At 35.5% G+C, this 20,496-nt stretch overlaps 1 protein-coding gene across 19 annotated transcripts in view; it reads right to left on the bottom strand.

Annotated features, from left to right (window-relative positions):
- The window catches only part of adgrl2a (adhesion G protein-coupled receptor L2a), a 114,490-nt gene that overhangs the window by 51,752 nt on the left and 42,242 nt on the right, over nucleotides 1-20,496 (bottom strand). For all 19 annotated transcript variants that reach the window (XM_064333404.1, XM_064333405.1, XM_064333406.1 and 16 more), the window contains exons 3-4: nucleotides 16,494-16,707; nucleotides 2,873-2,982 (exon numbers count right to left, since the gene is read on the bottom strand). In XM_064333404.1, the coding sequence (XP_064189474.1) occupies nucleotides 2,873-2,982; nucleotides 16,494-16,707 (324 nt within the window). The remainder of the gene's footprint in view (nucleotides 1-2,872; nucleotides 2,983-16,493; nucleotides 16,708-20,496) is intronic.

Here is a 20,496-nt window from a genome sequence, read left to right as displayed (position 1 = left end):
TTCAGTTATATTCAGGGACTTATTTAAAACTTCTTTGTTGAAATGCTTGCTAGATAAATTGCTATCTAGCATTGGCTAGCTTTGAAATGGTTAGGTAATAACTAGATAATCTTGCCAATCAAATCATTTTAAACAACATGCATTTGTTTCTGCTAAGAATTCTGAATGAGGTTTACATGGTTGTGCTGACATAATGATTTTAATTTTATAATAGTTCTAATATTTCTAATTTGGATTTTATATCTATTTGTGGTCTGTAGTTAAGGCAAAATAATACAGCATGTGAACCGTTTTGCAGGAAAGTAAAAGACCTAGGTAACATGTGTTTGCAATACAGGAAAAAAAATTAAAAAAAAATGACAAATTGTTGAAACCATTAATGCTGCAAACATAGATGTCTTACTCCTTTAATTGATCTACCAAATAGGATTATAACATTGGATCATTTCCCACTGGATATCCCCTTGCAGCTTGCCAAATCTAGTACTATTTAACTGCTCATAAACTGAATTGTGAATATATGCTGCCTTTGAGGAGAGGGGGATTAACCGTAACAGATGTTGCTAGATGTTAGCACTATATTATTATTATTATTATTATTATTATTATTATTATTATTATTATTATTATTATTATTTTAATAAACTATACCCTACCTGGATTTTGACTTCTCCATACTTAATATGAGCAAACCAAGAGGAGTCAGTCTTCTCTCTCGGGGCATGATGTGATTTTTCCTTTCAATAGTTAAGCAGTTTATTCCATTTGTTTGATGGGTTTAGCAACAGATTTATGGCTGTCCAGCTGTCATTAATAGTAATAGATCACAACAAGTGTGATACAAAATAAATTTCCTATTATCAGATGGGTGAAAGATTATACCAAAAGTATTTCAGTGGGCTTTTTAGGGATAAACTGCACCTAACTGCTTTTTATTTTTTATTTTTTAACCAATCATGCCCCATCTTACTGCCAAGGTCATAAAATAGCAATAGTAGGAAATAGCCTGCCAAAATGTAAAAGAAAATGTATTACAAATGACTAGGTCTGCTGCACACTAAAACTGATTCCTGAAAGAAGATGGGTTGTTTCATTCTTATCTTTTAAATTATGTACCTGAACACTGTGCTTGAGGGCAGATTCATATGAAACATGGAATCAAACATTACAATGTTCTATTTCTAATTGTTCTGGAAGATGTGTGCAAAATTTTAACCTTGACAGCATTTTTAAAAATTTTATACATGGTCCAATTTGATATGACCTGTAGATACAATATAAGTAAAAACACCTCCTCCTTGTTGTTAAAAGTCATGCGTATAACTCCCCACCCATTACCCAGGATGCAAAATTTGAAGCATTTATGGGGTGCGGTGGGGAGTAGGAGTAAAGGATCAATCACAGAAAAAAAAAAAAAACACTGAAGAAACAAATGGAAACAAAAAGGTATAATTTCAGCAATTGTACAGTCAGCATCAAACTTCAACTCCAATCAAGAGATTACCTTGCTCAGTGTATGGATAACATTTGATAGCAAATGGAGACCATAGACCCTGAGTGATCCTGGAAAAGTCAGAAGAACATTTTCCATTTTTCTCTTAATAGCAGGTTGTTGAGCAGGAAAAAGTGGTGCAGCTGTCAGAGTAAAAGCTAAACTTCAAAAGACACGAAGAAGTGTCATTCATGTAATGACATGCAATAATAGCATTCTGCAGTTCTTCAAAGGCCGCGTCTAACTGTTTTCCATATTTTTAGAGGAGAATGTTTTTCGTTTCTTTTTGTTTCACCATTTCAAACATTATGGCACACCTGTTTGTTGCTGCAGACACTAAGAGCGAGCAAACCATCTCTACACAGACTGCAGCTTCTACTTCTGTTTTTGACAACTTTGATTTAGAGAGCTATACATAGGTCATGCAAGGATCAGTTGCATAAATTCACACAGGTCAACTTTTGTCCAAAGCTGAAATAAGTAGTAGTAGTAGTAGTAATAGTAGTAGTGATAATAATGATAATGTTTGGCCATTTAACAAATTAAAATTTTGACAGGTACCGAAGCAATTTCCCACCTTTTTTTCTTAATTGATGAGAAAGGTGATTTAAAGTTTTACTGAATATCCCTTATAATGACAACGAGTGTTGCCTTTTATGATAGACTCATAAAGCGTAATCAAAATATGGTATAAACACAATATTATCTGAGATTGTTAAACAGTCAAGTGTCTGAGCAGTGCTGTTGCCATTGTGTTTATTGTAGGAGGATGAGCTAAATGCGGCTGTCACAGTTATTCTTAAAGATGAAGATAAATGTGCACATGGGGAGGCTATAAACAGAGCTGATTATCATCTGTCTCTGCCACACGCGTCGCAGTCGATGTTCTCAGTTACTAGGTACCACGGCGCAAAAATGTAGTTACTGGCTTGTTTTCATGCTTATTTTCCCCTGTCTGATTGATTACTTTAAACAGTCATTTTCAGCAAATGTGCCAGAAGGGATCATCATCCTTCTTTTTTGATATCGGTTTTGCTATTGAGCTATTTTGGGGGGCACTTCTCTTCCAGATTCTGAAACACTATTATACCTCGCATGCTACCCCCGGCTATGATCTCATCTGCTTTCTCTAGGTAAACAAAACACAAATGGGGATGCACTGCTATAGTGGAAATATATAATACTAATAATAAGACTGAGAACATAGAAAATATTTTTGTCTATTTTAAGACACCGAAAGACTTGAACAAATGGCACTCCAAATAAATCAGTTGCTTGGCATTCACAATGAACAAAATCCAGGACATTGTCAGATTAATTACTGTCTCGTCACCCACACAGGTAGAACATGTAAAAGCTGGCAGGAGAGTGTATACTTACTGTAGGGAACACATTCATACTGGACCTCTAGGTATTTGTAAGTCCCTGGACAGGGGTCGGGGAAGACATCTGACCCAGTGATCACAACACATTGTGTTCGATTGTTGCACCTGGAAGACAGAAAAAGAAGAAGTGTGAACCAGTGAATTCACACCTGGACTTTAATCTGATATAGCACATCTTTTGAATAATGAAGTACAATCACCCCGCCCCCCCAAAAAAAAAATAAAAATAAAAAATAAAATAAAATAAATACATAAATAAATAAATAAAGCACACACACACACATACACACACACATTTGCAGCAGTCAGTAATATAGCACAGTTCATTAATATTTCATTAATCAATATTTGCAATGACAAAAACAAAGCTCTTAATGTCATACTGTTGCACAATTTCAATAGTTAGCAGAGCAGCCTGAGACAGTTATTGTGGCACATGCTCCAGTGTGAATGTGAGTTCAATTTTAAAATATGCGAGTTGAAGGCCCTGGAAACTGGAATATGTGAATTATTTGCTGATGTGTTGTTTTAATACTTTTTTGTATTTGTAAATGGCCCAGAGATATTTTTTTTAATGATTCTTGCAAAAAAAGAAAAGAAAATCCTGTGCCGAGATTGGCTTGTGGTAAGGTTTTCAGTGGGCGGGAAAGCCAGGTCAAATGTGTGTCGCTAAAACCCTGAACCTGTGGAAATCCTTCCTACTTGAAATATGTAAATAATGCTTGTGCACCACATGTGCAGGCAAGCTAAGTTTGAAATGCCTAAGCATTGCGCCTTCTCTGGATCCAGAATCAATATGCTTTTTGGCTGGACCGCAACAATGGGGCCAGCCCTACAAACGCAAATATCTGTGACTGAGTGACTGAGTGAAGAAGTTACACCATTGGTCGGCAAAGTTATGAAGTTACACCATTGGTCGGCGGGATGACGTGTTTGGTCCAGCCATATACTAGGTTTTGACCTGGTCTTGTTTCAAGTTTCCTGGACCTTTAAATGTAAAGATAAAGATGAAAAAACCTACTTTCAACTCATACTTATGAAACAGTACTCGAGACTCTGCTATTGTACAATGTAATCTTTTTGGAATTAAGTTAATTATACATAAAATAAATTGTTCTGAATTACCTATTTTTTATGCTTTATGACCTGCCATTACTTCACTGCTGTCAACCCTATTTTTGATATTTTTGACTAGAGGAATAACCACTGTAGTAGCTGTATTGACTACAATAAAAATAGTCTCTCGACGATAAGAATGATTATAATTAAACATATCTCAGAGCTAAGACATTTATAAGACACGAACTGTGGCAAACCTATGCCCATTAGAATGCAAATAAACATTACTAAAACAAAAATAAAAAAATAAAAAACCTTGTCTAGTGATATTAAGAAAATATGTCGGAGCTAAGAAACTTATGAGAAAACTGCTTTGACAAACAGATACCCATTAGAGTGCAAATAAACATTACTAGAATAAAGAATGTCCTGCCTCGTGATTGATAACTGAGGTTTGAAAACAGTTCCAAGCGATTCTTAACACCTCCATTTATTAAACCTCAACACAGCAATAACTTTGTCATTCACTGGCAGAGACGGTCATTTGCTCGCAAATTATTACACATCAAAATTAATTGTTTAATCATTAAAGACATGTGCTATCCAGTTACAAATTGTCCCTGTGTAGGAGATGACAGCCTGATTAGTGAGAGCAGTGCTATCATTTGTTTTTGTTTGTCAGACTGCCACCACTGGAAGGAAGAGTCCCTCATGGATATCCACACAGAGGTGCCTGAGCCCTGCTTTGTTTACAATGCTTCAGATCCATCTCCCGATGTTATTCCACAACTCCCTTAAACCAAGAGGAGGCTGTCCTCCTTAGTACTGCTGCAAGACTACCCTTTAAAAAACATGCAGTACACAGTATCTTGCTATTTTATTTATGTTTGTTATAACAAAGTGTTTGGATTTATCTTATTTATAGGTGGTCCTCAATTACCACGCGCATCGCTAATTGTAATCAAGGTACACATACACATTTTTCAGGACAACAACAAAACAAACAAAAAAAAAAAAACTGGGTTAAAAACATTGAAATCCTCATCCAATCATTTGTGCTTATCCTTTTAATATACACAAATATATCAACTTATCTTCCATAATATTTGTTGTGAGAGAATACAGAGATAATGTATATGATTTATTAACATGCTAATGATAATATTTGCCAAAAAACAAACTGATGCTTTAAAGTATTTCAGCACCAGTGATTCATTCATTAATTGGATGCTGATTGATACCTTCAACACCGTGACCCTCCTGGACTGAAGTTTGACACCATGTTCAAGTTTCGTCTCCCTTAACTACTTATATGTGCTATGCTTTTAAATAGAAATAGTATTGTGGTATCATTAAAAAAGCTTTTTAAAAAATCCACTCTTCAGTGATATTAATATCCCATTTCATTTTTTGTCACTGTGACTCTTTTTGCTGGCTTATTTTTCAATTCTACAGGAGAACAGTCAGCAAGGGTGCAAGGGAGCCTGTGGTGTGCGATGCCCTCTCATCAATAGTTCTGTACTGCTGATTTAGAGAACAGATAACATTCAGTTATATCGGCATGCACAAGAAAGCATATCTTGAACATATCATTGTGGATGTTAGCATAAAAGTTTGGTACATTAAAATCATTTTCGATCTTCACTCTTCTTTGAAATGACATTTTTTACAGTCCTTTTGTCACTATCAACAGAATAGTGTGGCCTCCCCACAGCCTGTTATGTAAGTCCAGTATGTTGTTTATGACCAAGTGAGGCTTCTGTTTGAAATGATGCATTAATGAAATGTAATTACTGTGTTTTTTTTTTTGTTTTTTTTCCCCAGTTTGACTGAGTCAAGTGAGTACTGTTGTGGTATTAAAAACAATATTATTATAGCATTGCCATGCAGAAGTAGCCTGAAGACTTTTCTGCCCAGGCCTACAGGCAATTAATCTCCCTCTAGTCCTCACGTTTTTTGTTAAATCAGCACAAATGTTGAATGTTTTTTTTTTTTTTTCAAAACGGTCATTGAGACATTTGTGAAATATGCTAATGTGGAATATGTTTACTTTTGGCCAAAATATGCATATAAATGCTGCTTGAAAAAAAATCCTCTCTTTTGTTTCACCATAAATATAAAAGCAGTAACTGCACAAACCAAAAAATATGATACACAAGTGCAAATATTCCCTGTTGGTTTCATTCAAAGAAACATGCAATGGCAACCAATGAGATTTTCCACACTGGGAGAACATCAGTGATACATGACACTGCTCTCCTAACAACCATTATGTGTGGCACGAGATGAGAATACCAGAGCGTTTAAAAGGGGAAAAATATCCCTGGTATGCAAATACCTCTGCTTGGATACAAAATGCAAAACATGCCCTTTCCTGCTTCATAGAAAACTCTGTGGACTTAGCCACATTGTCATCTCTTGCAATAACCTAAGATATGTCCCCCTCAATTTTGATAGTGGGGAATTTCATTTTTAATCAACATGAAAATGTGACTCACTTTTGTTTAATGCTTCCATTTTTGCATGAGTGATAACAAGCTTAAAATGATTTGACGAGACATAATTCCATATGTTACATCTAATCAATTGACTGGCTAGTCTGTAATTCTAAGGTTTTATAAATAGTCCCTATTAACTATATTACTTGAAGTATATGACTTGACTGGAGGGATGCTGTAGTTATCTCCTAGTTATCTCATACCCCCTCCCTCCCCCTCTCTCTCCCTCTCTCTTCCTTTATATATATATATATATATATATATATATATATATATATATATATATATATATATACACACACACACACACATCTGTACATTTATGTGGACAAATCATTAATGTAATATGAGTTAATTAAATTATATCACAATTGAAACACATTACTTATTTTATTATTTATTCAATTAATAGTTTTTTTTTTTTTTTTTTTCTGGTATCAGCCTCCATTTGCATGGATAATGTACATATTTCTTCTATGCGGCAGTGATGCACACTTTTATGGGGACTAGGGAATACTGAATTCAGGACAAAACTAAGATAAAATAAAGAGGGGAAAATACATTTTTAACTGCATTGCAGTCTTTTTGCAAAAACTTCCTTAGGGGATGCCCCAATATTTTACTCGACTTCTTTCTATGTTTTCATGCCTTGTTATGGCATGATATGTGGGCTGTGACATTCATTTGTGCCTCATTTCTGAATCTGCACTGTATCTCGAGAATAAATGCAAAGCAACAAACAGGATTAATTCAGATGCCTTAATGAATTCTCTTGCCAGAGATCATAGCACTTTCCTGCAACTGAAGAGCTATCAACATAATCCATAGCATACACATAAAACAAATAATGTACTATTTTCAATACAAATGCATTTTCATTTTTCTTACAGGTGCTTAACTCTTATTGACCAGGTTGAGATTTAAAAAGTAACTTCACAATTTCCGTTACACATCTTCATATCCCCTCATTCAAAGACCCTGTAAAATTCTTCATATTGGCGCAATGATTTTCATGATTGATGTGCCATCCCATTTACTTTCAGAGATAAACTGACTAATCTGGGTAAAATGAATCATAGTTCAGCTGCACTCCAATGGCAAATCATTTTCAATCAGTATTTAGGGTCTTACCCAGGTCTATCAAGCAAGCAGAGGAAATTGCCTTATAACTTTGGTTTTTCCACGATAGCTTTTTAATCACAGCAAAATATTCCACCTCTAATCCTGTCTCATCCCTGACCTTTCAGGATTTCCAAAGATATCCAGCACAATTAAAGCACTACACAATGCTAATAAGGACCCCACTGATGGCAGAAAATGTCTGATTATAGCTTGCTCAAACTGATATCACTTGTGATAGCATGGACATGTCCCTCACCTACATTTTAACCAAGTATTAAATATTAATCTATATAAGCTTTGCTCCACAACTGCTCCATGTTTGAGATTCACATGGAAAACAATTCAATAAAAATCTCTTTTAAAAATGCTGCTCCTGCAGCATTTCATTCCGTTTGGAGTAACCTCTGCATCTCAAACTAATTTAACTAGCGCCTACCAAGAAGGTTCATGGCTGGGTTAAAAGTCAGACTGAAACATATACATATATTTAACCGGAGTTTCAACCCGTGATCAATGCCACATTATGAAAATGAAGAAAGAGTGATATATTGAGTTACTATTTACATGCCGGGGAGTACAATTGCGTACAATCACATTTCATTGGTATGAACTGATTTCCATTTCAACAGCACTTTTACATTTCCTTTATGGTCATGTCGAACACTGCAACATACATCTCCAGAGCTTAATTTCCTGGAGCATTCACCTCTCACTGGCAGATGTTAGACCTGATTATGCCACATTTCAGCAGTTTATGGGTAATTATATTCATTGCTACATTTAACAGACCTGGAGATATTAATGTGCGATTAATCAATGGATATCCTCTTTCAATAAAATTGCTAGTAAAATCGGATAAAATTGGTACTGTTCTCTAATTTTCACAGACATCAAGCTGTAATAACTGATCAAATAATTACACAATCAAATAATATAGCCCCGAAAAAAAATATATATATCTTCATACACAAAGTGTAAGGGAAGGTGACAGCCTGGAATGCCTCTTAGAAACGAAAGGACTATTTACATCGCCAAACTTCCACTTTGAATTTTTATTGAATTTAAGTCTGTTAAACTCAGCATGACCCATAGAGCTTTAATTTCATCTGAAATTCTGATGTGGTTCATGACCAATTATCAAGGCAGACTTCCCATTTAAAGGATGACCTGCTGATTGCGGTAGCCTTTGGAAAAAAACTAAAGTACTCCCAAAGCTACATAAACCAGTCAGAATGCAGGCAAGGCATATAAATCCCACAAACAGTTTTCTTTATGTCGGTGCATTTACGCTGCCTGTTCTGGGGCTGGTGGGGCAAGATATGCCGTTAAAAATGAGTGATTTGTCCACAGCAAATCAGCAGTGGGTCATGGTGGTTAAGGAACAATGTTTGCAACCAGTGCCAGGGTCCCTGATTCAGTTCCCAGAGGGAGTTTCAATGTTACACCCTTGAGCCACTGACTTCATCTACACTGATTCTATAAAATAATACAAAAATCCAGCTGTATAAATGCCTTATGGGTGAAAGAGTAAGCTATGTTTGAATGCTTTCGCGTACGCCATCAGAATTTGAATGCTCATTTGTGGTTAGATTACCAAACTTTCTGTGAAAGGCAAAGTATCAAGAGGGATTTGAATTATAGTTTCCCAAAGACAGATTCCAAAGACAACAAACTCTGAGGAGGAAATAATGCAGCCCACTGCCTAATCCTCACAGACAGTGACCTGGTAAGTTTATGATCTATCAATAAATCCATCAAAAATACTGTCACAATTCTACCCTTTACTCATTTATGAGTTTATTGTCTTAAAAATAGGTAATCCCCGCATGTTTAATATACTAACTGTCCACAAAATAAATGGTAGGCATATCGTTTTATAGTCCCTAATTCATGAAAGAATGAATGAATACAAATAAAAAGGGATTTCCTGCTGCACACCAGCAAGCTAGTTCACAGTTTATGACATTTAGCATTGGCAGCAGAGGGTTATAACATGACCTTAATTTGTGCTGGCCCACATGAAATGCACAAAATATGGCTGTTTGGAGGCCAATTTTTTAACAAAATTAACTTTTATAAATCGTATTATTCTGAATAGCATTTTGTTTATAATATTTCAGTTTTGTTACATTTATTTAGAGCAGTCAATGGACAGAATTTAACCATTGTGAGACGGAATGAAGTGAGAAATCAGAAGGTGACCCTGTTTCTGTGCCTGCTAAACAAACAAATTCACATTTTTGAACCAACACTTCACTTACTACAAACATCCCTCTAGTTGCATACATTAGAAACAAAATTTAAAGGTCTCTACTCATTCTCAATTTCATATACACTTAGTAATGCAATGATTAATTCGTATTAGAAAGTAAAATACAAAGAATGCATTCCGTTCACTCTGAGCTACAGCCATGAAGTTTTATTGAATATAACTGATGATAAACTTCATCAATTCTCATAAAATCTTAATCTGGGGATCTTAAAATATGCACTAACACCATATGCCCAGCCCTGATGTACACGGCTGTGTTCTGTCAGGTGGCAGCGATGGAAGTCTTTAGAGAGCCGTGCAAGCGCTTCTGTCTCTGATATAAATAGTGTAGGCAGAAAGCATTACTCAGCACTCAAAACATAACGGACATTTTACTTCTGCAATTAAATTTTAACTCGAGCCACCTATGTATGAAATAACAACACCGTTATCAACATCATCGCCATCACTAGGGTGCTAGTGGGGGCATGCCCACATAAAAAAAAACAACAACAAAAAAAAAAACAATACTTTATCGTAACAAAAACGCTAGCTTTCGAGGAATTATAAATGGCCATCCTTCCTGAGCCCAGGATAAATTGCACAACTGTATTCAGGTTTCAGCCATACACTTCAATTCCTTTATGCTCAAATGCACAGCATTAGCTTATTCTAAACCGCAAGTATCGACTATCTTTTCTGAGCGCATGCAGAATGGCACAGACAGGACTAGACTACATTATATTAGATCAATCAATACCAATGATATTGAATAACTAGTCCAAACCTCATTAATCAAATTAAATTGATGGGAGTCCACAAGTCCATAATGGAGATATTTTTACCCACTTTTGGTCCACATTAACATGCTTGCAAACATAAACTTACCATTGAAGAGCGAACTCCCATAGAAATCATGCATCCACTATTCCCCTAATTAATGTCTTTACTCAGTTTTATTTCCAAAGTTCCAATGTTGTACAATGTCTAACACTTTCTTCAAGAAAGTACTTTCACATCTGCTCTTATGAAAACATTAGGAAGGGTACCCCTGATAAGTTCCTGTGCAGATTATCACCCACTTGAGACAGCTAATTGCTTGCAGCTGAAATGCCTAATTGAGCCACAATAGTCCTAGGGCTATTTTCATAAAATCATAGAACATGTTATAATATGCAAAATAAGTAAAAATGAGAATTCCTAGACCAGATCTTGTAATTTCATTATGGAATATGAAAAGGTCTTTTTCACTGATTAGAGCAGTTAATTTTAATAAATAAAAGGTGACATCTACTAATTGAAAATGCTTCCCTGCAGACAGTAGCCTTTATAATCATTATAAGGTGATTCCCTTGAATACTTAAAAAAGGCTGTATCCCATAATGTATACACACACGCTATCTAGGGTGTATATAATTATATGTCCGATGGACCTAGTCCCATTCCAAAACTTGAGTATTCATCAAAATTTCTTGGACGTTTTCTTGTTTACTTGTCAGAGCCAAAAGGTAAAGTTTGAATTGAAGAATACTTTTTTTTATTATTTTAAGCAGGCAGTCATGGAGGAATTTGGGTACCAATATTTAGTTTTTTTTTTTTTTTTTTTTAACCCTCTGTGTTGCGTGTGTAGCCTTTGTATAACTTTAGTATTTTCTGTCAAAAGTCAAATATTTGAAAATAGTGCATGTGAATTAACATGTGTAACCCGGACTGATGAATCTTGGTGTAATGGGGAAAACATTTTCGTGATAGATAGCCTGAGATATACAGTATAAATACATAATACATGTTGTCTCTCTTGAAATATGAGCTAGAAAATGACAATCATGGCATAATAATGATTCATATACATTGCAAATCCAACCAAATGGCTAAGTACTTCACAAATGGATACTTGGTGGAATGCACTTAGCAGCATGCCATGCCTTCTACAAGAGGCAAAGTTTCCATTCAGAAAACTATACTGAATGTACAGAAACTGTGGTTAGAAATATAGAACATTGTAACGACTTGATGACATGCACTCTTACTGACATTAAAATAAATGCATTTAAACGTAATTTATTTAATTAAAGTGAATAATTATGCTGTAAATGAAAAAAAAAAAACAGTAGAATCCATTTTATTCGCTGAGGTATTCAGAAGGTTATACTTTTACATATATGTATAATTATAGCTCCTTAATGTTTGGGACAAAGGCCTATTTGGTTATGTACTCCACAATTTAGTTTTGTACTCACATAACACTTCACATGTGCTTAAAAAACATTCTGGTTTTATCATGTAGAAATCACAGCACGTTTTATACATAGTCCCACCATTTCAGGCCACCAAAATGTTTGTAACAAATAGCTTCACAAGCATTTCTGATTTGCCACGTGTGTACGGTAGTTTTTTTTTGGTGCAGGTATAAGAGAGATTTCAATATATTGTCTAGGCTTTTGATTGCCTTTGGAGTTTGTTAATATTTGAGGTATTTATCAACATGAGGACCAGAGTTGTCCCAATGAAAGTGAAGGAAGCCATTACGAGGCTGAGGAAAAAAAACAAAAAAACATGATAATTAAGAAGAAAAAACAGCACTGGTGAGCTCAGCAATTGCAAAGGGCCTGGAAGGCCAAGGACGACCTCTATAGTTAATGACCAAAGAATTCTCACTGTAATGAAAAAAAAAACCCTAAACAACTGTCTGACAGATCAGAAACACTCTTCAGGAGGCAGGAGTGTTGTCAGTGACTATTGTGGGCAGAAGGCTTCAGGAAAAGAACTACAGAGGCTACACTGCATGATGCAAACGATCAAAAATAGCATGGCTAGGTTACAATTTGCTAAGATGTACCTAAAAGAACCTGGAAAGTTCTGGATAAAGGTCTTGTGGTCAGATCAGACCAAGGTTCACGTATATCAGAATGATGGCAAGGGCAAAGTGTGGAGGCCAAAAGGAACTGCCCTAGATACAAATAACCACCTCATCTGTGAAACATGGTGGTGGGGGTGTTCTTGTTTGGGCATGTACAGCTGCCACAGGTACTGGCTCACTTGTCTTCATCAATGATGTAACTGCTGATAGCAGCAGCAAAATGAATTCTGAGGTGTACAGAATAATATTATCTGCTCAATTTCAAGCAACTGCTTCCCACTGCATTGGATGAGGCCTCATCCTACAGCAAGACAATGATCCCAAACATATTGCTAAAGCAACGTAAAACAAGCAGGAGCTGAAGATAGCTACAGTACAGGCCTAGCAGAGAAGATACTCACCAGAGTACTCATCACCAGAGAAGATACTCAACACTTGGTGATTTCTATGGGTCACAGATTTAAAGTAGTCACTGCATGCAAAGGATATGCAACAATGCACTAAACAAGACTACTTTCATTTAGATAACATTGATATGTTCCAAACATTATGGTGTCCTGAAATGGGGGGTAAGCATAAAAAGTGCTGTAATTTCTACATGGTGAAACTAAAAAGTATAAAAATAACTTTCAATAAATGTGCATTTTAATTGTGTGACTACACATGGAAAATTGTGGATGTCAGAATCAAATAAAGAAAAATGTCTTTGTCCCAAACATTATGGAGCTCACTGTATATTGTTTATCATTTAATATTTCTTTAGGACGCAACACACAGTTAATTTATAAAATATGAAATAACAGCAATAATACTAAATAGTATCATGAAGGTCTTTTTGAATGGAACACATTGAATTATCAATGTGGATGCAAAAATATCAAATTGTGTTATAAGATTCAATTTGAACTATTATTAGATAGCAAAAAAGTGGACACGTAGGGCTGCTTAGGAAAATTACTAATACATGCCATTTGACTGATAAGGACAAGGCCAAATAAGCCAGTGCAATGGGCATCATATTTTTTTTTCTCTTTTTCCTTCATTTGCAAGGATACCCTGGCTTTCATTAGCAGAAATACATTACTGAATCTACTGCAAATTAACCAAAAGGTGAATGAAATACAAATTAAGTTTGAAGGCCATCTCTTAGCTTCTTATAAATGTCACCAACAGGCACCTGAATGGCCTGATGACGGCAATAAATTCCACCGTTCCACAGTGCAGTGCGAGTACAGTCAGTCTATTACATCTGTTCACAGACACCTTAATCTGTTCACCAGTACTAACTGTCCCTGCTGCTCCTGCTGCCTTGTGAATATGCATTGTGCAGGAGTGGCATGCGGTTCCTTTCAATAAGGTGTGCGTATTCATTATTGTCTCTGCACAGCTTATAAAGTATGAATCTGAATCAGTAAGATTACAGAGCTTATTGAGGATCTGTTCTATCAAATTTGTTTACACTTAGTATGAATCTCAATATGCAGAAATGATTATAAACGCAACTTTCTTTTTTAATATCAATGATATTGACATTTAGGATGACCTACATATATGCTAACACACACACACAAACACACTTAAAAGTTTTAAGAGTTTAAAAGTGTAACTGAACAACATGGATCTATGAGCTCACAAATAAGGATCATTAGGCCAGCCACCTCTATAAACCAAAAAAATTGAGTCAGCTGTCTAACTTATTTTATCAAATAAGGGTTGACAATACCCCCTTGAATACATCTAATGTTGCTGCGGTGCAGTTTTATTTAATAATTTCTTATTTCCCCAGACAGATACCAAGAGTTGCTGACAGCCTTATATCATCCAATTTCCTTGTTTTGCCAAATCTACGATTCTCATGCTCCATCTCAGTTTAGAAACTGCTCCCCTACAACACTGACCTGAATTCAGTCTTAACTCGATGCATTTTAACTTGAAGGACTTTTTGCAGTTATTACTTATGGCTAAAAATAGTTCAGTAGGTTTTATGAAATAAAACATGAACATCATTAAAATCAAATAATAATGCTGTATAAAACCTAGGGGAACGATCTAATTGATTATCAATGAGAGTTGCAGGCAATGCACATTACGGTTAACCTGGACATTCCACACTAACAGCCAAGTGCTACAATTAAATCCTTTGTTAAACGTAATAATGTAGTTCATCATCAAATATCACTATTCGCTGATAATGCTTGAGCTTCATTTTTTTTTTTTGCATTTCAGTAAATATGATGACGTGAAGTACAAATGTATTTCATAATCATCAATAATTTCATTAAAAAAATAAAATAAAATAAAAAACTAATAATAAAGCATATAAACAGCAAACTTAGTTGGCATATTAGACTAAGGCTTAACTATGACATCCATTCCAGACCAAGATACTGACGGACAGTGTGTCAATATCTAGGGATGTCAGACACATTTGTGTGGACCTGTAGACAACACTACATTGTTGACAAATATGCCATGAATCGCATGGAGTTGATGTCAGTCTTTCAAATGTCAGTCAGCCATTTTTGACCTAAAATAAGCCTGCATATTCACACAACATTACCCCTGCACACACACAAAAAAAAAAAAACATATGCATAGCATATGATGCAATCATCATGAGGCGGAAGATATACACAGTAAAATGTTCTGCCAAAGTTGAATTAATTTTATTGTATGAGACTACTGTACACATATCAGCTTAATCCTGCATATCAAGGCAACATGTTGTGCCTTGGAATACACAGAAACACTACCAAAATACACACTGGTGTGATTGATAGAAGAGTCCAATGTACCCTGCCATTATGATAGTCGCGGAATCTACTGCAGGTGTGGGAACGCAGTATTGTCCACATAGTATTACGCAATTGAACAATACCAAGGTAAAGGCTATGGCCCAAACATATGCACAGTAAATTGTGTGTGCGTGATTGTCTGCTTGTGTGTACGTGTGCATGTAAATACAGACACATTTTTGATTGACTCAAAGCCTAGCAATGTATGCATTTGCACTGCGTATGCAAAAATGCATTGCATATCCATAACACAGAATATTTTGAATTCATTCCAAGATGAAAAAATTCAAAATATACTTAAGTTCCATATTTCATAACCAACCTAATTGTTGCCTTATGTTGCCTCATCAACGTAATAAATCTCACACAAGAGTAACATTTCATAGTTTGTTTCAGTACTCAGTTCACAGATTCTTAATGCTGTAATTGTTACTTTTGTCACATTTAAAAAATTATTTTTTGATACATTTTCAAGCTGGAATTTTTTATTTTTTTAATCTGCAGATTCGTGTTCATTATTGTGAGTTCATACAGACCAGAGATTTTTACCAATTAACAATTGACAGACTATACTATCCATCCAGTATTTGTTTTGTATAAGTAAAGTACATATTTGCAAGTGCTTCAAACCAAAGAAAGCAATAGCATTACTGTCTGAAGTAATAATTGCTCAAAATTACTTATGAAAAAAAATTACTTGTGAAAAAAATTAAATATGGAGTTTGAATTACTGAAATCAACAAAGGAAAATATATATTTCAAAAATACTCCCAGCAAGTACTCTGATCAGCAGTGCATAGATATTTGAGTGAAGGAGCACTTCACATATGTGTAGCCACAATCTTAGGAAATATCCTTCTACAGGGCTAAATTAGGTTTCAGATCTAAAGAGTAAAGAGCCTATGAACTCCTTAATATGTAAAATAATGGAAAAATACACATTTTGTATCTGAACAGGTGTGATTACATGGTAATGTGACATAATTTAAATTGAACCATTTAAGATTAAACAGGTCTTTGAGGTTCTTTACCTTTGTGACATAATTTTGTAGGCATCAGGGAGGTAGCAGTTAATGTTTTCCATCTGGAAGGGGTCGGCATCACAGATTTTGTCATCCGTCCGGCCGTAGTTGGCACTCTCAATCATGATGACATCACTTCCTGGACAGCGTAGGTCGATCGGGTAACCCTCGCAAGACAGTTCTCTTCTCACCAAGCCAAACGGCATCGCTGCGCGACTAAACCCTGAGGAAGGAGGAACACCTTGTATCAGTACAGAGGAAAATCGAGGGAAGAGCGGTTTTGACCAGGAACATCCCGAGAAGGAAGATGAGAGATAGCAATTGACATTTTCTAGAGATGTAAAAGAGAAAACGCACAGAAAAATACACTTTTACTGTATGTGATGCGTATATTATATAGCCACTGTTAAATTTTCCCGTACAGTCCCTTACAGTCTCTCAGTCTAAAGATTTATTTCTTTGAAATGACCCTTCTTTTTCCCAGATCTTTGAAATTAAGTTAAAATTCATTCCTGAAAAGGAAATACTGTGCAGTCATGCTTCAAGTTTTTTTTCCCCCCCTCTGTAGTGTGTAGTGGCTGGGAGTTTGGTTAAGGCCTGTGTTCTTCAGGTAGGGCTGAGATCAGTGAGGATACATTTCATGTGCTGTCTAGATAATTAATGTGGCTCTGTTAACAATCGTCAGTTGTTGGTAACCTCTGCACATTTACAATGGGATCTTAATGGTCTGCACATGTGAGGGAGATGCAGGAATCCAATATGTTTCCTCATGAATTGCACACAGGAAGAGCACTTGAAAATAAATATAACAAAATAAAAACACTTACTAGTGGATTGTTGTCAATACGCAACTAAATAGCAATCAAAACTATATATTTTTAAAATACTCAGCTGTGTTTTTTTTATACTGAGTTGATTGCTTTAGCAATAGCATGCTGACCACTTGTTATGACCATCTAATCAAATTCATCCACAGCCCATAAAAGTGTAAAGCAATCAAAGTGATAATTATGTCTCCTGTTGCTCCACATATTTTCATGTTTGTAGGTAAGGGGTTATTTTATCTAAAATAAAAAACATAATAATAATCATTTTTAAAAAAATAAAAAATGTTTCAATGTACAAAGATGCCAAGTTACAGGCAAAGCACTGTCTGTAAGTCATCAATTAAAATTTGACATGACATTAAAACTATTGATATCAAAATGGTTTGTACTGTATTTACTACAATTAACTGATAATATGAATGCATATGAATGTATGAACCATAAGATAATTACATCTAGAGAAAGACATGCATACACATACATACTTGCAAACACACAGATATTCTAGCTCAAAGAAAGATATAGGTGTGGATGCAGTCTTTTTTCTTTACCATGAATTACAAATAATTGAAAGTGTTCATATTTTTAAATGGATTACACAGTGTGTTTCAATGGGTCATTGTATACACAATAGACCTACTGATTGTTTATATGTTGGCAGATGATTTATAGGCCTAGCTGACATTAATTTTTTTTTAAATGTGACATTTGCAAAGTAGCTACAGCAGCCTAATTAAAATGTAGTTAACACTGGGAATGCCACAGTGGCCAATTTGACCATTGTCATTTCAAGAATATCTGCCGTCAATATATCTGCCATCATGAAATCCACATAGCTCCCCCTTCAAGACTTTTCCTAAACACTTAGTTTCAGAAACATTTGTTTCCCATTAAGATTATACAGCTGTAAAAGCAATAGTTCTATAGATTTATTTATTTTATTTTTATTTTTTGGCAAATATTAGTTAGCAAGAAAGCTAGCTTCCGCACAAAACAAAGATGTTACCACTAAGTTTTGAAAATCATGTCCTATTGGCTGAAGTAGCATCACATGTGCACTTCTTTATGCGTCCATTTTGCCTGTGTTTCTGAGTATTCTGCTTTCATCAGACTACTTTGATGAGATGTTGTTATTGGCAGATGAAGTTAAATGTCCGACGGGGAGAATTATCGATTGTGGGACTGGAGCTTTTGTGATGACAAATCAGCCAGGGAAAGTATGTGAAAACACAAAATAACATAAATTTGGAGCTTTATTGCATGGACGTGTGAAGTTGTATCTGGATTCTGTGTGTTTACATGAGGTCAAATAGTACAGAAAGTAATGTTCATAGGGGCTGAGAATCTGTGAACATTGTGGTTATTTCTGTAGAAAACCTTGAAACTCTCAAAGTGCTATATAGATATGGGGCATGCCCCACCAAGGCAAAATTTGGCAGATGGTATACCCGCCGTCCCAATTAGTTAACTTTATGAAAATGTTTTGACCATATTTCACGTTTCAGAAATGCATGAAATATTTAAACAAACAGCATGTTTTACAATCAAAGTGTTTTACGATAACTAACCATCATTGGTACCTCTAAGTTTATTTGCAATCTTTTTCTATCAGCAAAGAAACAACAATACAAACATCTCAACAGCACGAAGTGTAATTTAATCCATCTTATAGCCCTGACAATCGAAGAGACGACTGGCAGGAGGCAGAGCTAGAAGAAAAAAAATCAATACTGTGGCTTTGTGCTCTGCAAATGCGAACACTGCCAAATAGCTGCGCTTAGGGTAAAATGAACTATTTTGCTCCATTTTCTCCTCTCTCTACAAATGATTTTGAAAATACAGCTTTCTTCACGCAATAAAATGTCAAACTCTATGGAAAAAAAAAGAAAGAAACAGTGGGAAATTAAGGAACAAAAGAAAGAAAAAAAAAAGAGAAAGTCCTTTTTCAGAAACAGGCACGCCAGCTTTTGTTTGCAATATTAAAATTCACTTTTTTAAAAAGTGGACAGTCCTTGCACAGAAAGAGAGTTGCTTGGTACAAAGTGGCCATGATTTATAGATCATAGACACAGCAGCCAGGATTTGTACAGTGAAAAGAGCACCACTCCCACATGCACTGCCAATAATGATCATTGTTAGAGGCAACTTTCTGTCCTGGCTGTGGCAGAGGCCATTTCTGTTGACAGTGCTCTGCTTTCTTAATGAGTCAATGTTCACAGTCTGGTGCCTTGAAAAAAAAATCATTGCTCTTTTTCATACTCTAATTTGTTTTGTAAGATTGGCACTTGAAAACACTGCCCTATCCCCTTGTACTGTTCTTGCTAATTACAAACCTTTGACTGTCATGGATGACACTGTTTGTACTTGTAAAAATACAAGTGCACACTGCTCAGACCGATTACCTGAAAACCACTTAAAATGGATTGTGATGCCGAGTTAATTTTGGCCATTAGATGCTTCATCTACTGAGGACAACTGAGGTTACTCCTGTCTGAATCAATTCAATGTGAAAGAAACACGAGAATAGCCATTTGGCACTGTAGTGTAGTAGCTGCAGTCTAAGAGAAATTATTTATTTTGCAAGATCCTGCAGACACCATTCAGATGACTGTCTGCCACACAATCAATGCCTGAAATGCATCTTACAACACACTTCTGCCATAGAAACAGCTTACTCTGCCCGCCCCCCCCCCCCCCCCACACACACACAGTGGCGCAATGGACTCCCCATAGTAGTCCAGAAAGCAGAGTCTCTGTTCATCTTCTGCTACACACCTGTATTTTGCATCTTGGCTCAACAAACACCTATAACTTTTTTATAATTTCCCTATACTCTCCTTTTTCTAACCTTTGAGCATTTGGGTGGGTATAATACCCCTTGACATGTAGCACTACGCTCTCAAAAATACTGTACTCATCACTCTCTGTCCTTAAACTCCCTCATATGCCTACTGTAGTACATATCACACATTTAGAAGTCATGTAATATACTTAGTATTGGTAATGGCCCATAATATACTTAGTATATATAATGTTACTGCTCCTTGTCAAGATTTTCAGTCAAAAGTAACTCAATCTGGATAAAGATATTTCCTAAATTACTAAATGCAAATGTACTGCTTTTAAAACTTTTTTTTATTTTTTACAGCTCATTATATGATTGTGCTTTTAATAAATGCATGCAT

Source organism: Anguilla rostrata, chromosome 4 (assembly GCF_018555375.3).
Source record: "Anguilla rostrata isolate EN2019 chromosome 4, ASM1855537v3, whole genome shotgun sequence".
NCBI lineage: Eukaryota > Metazoa > Chordata > Actinopteri > Anguilliformes > Anguillidae > Anguilla > Anguilla rostrata.
The sequence above is the reverse complement of the archived record's forward strand: the minus strand, read 5'-3'. Positions and strand labels throughout refer to the sequence as shown.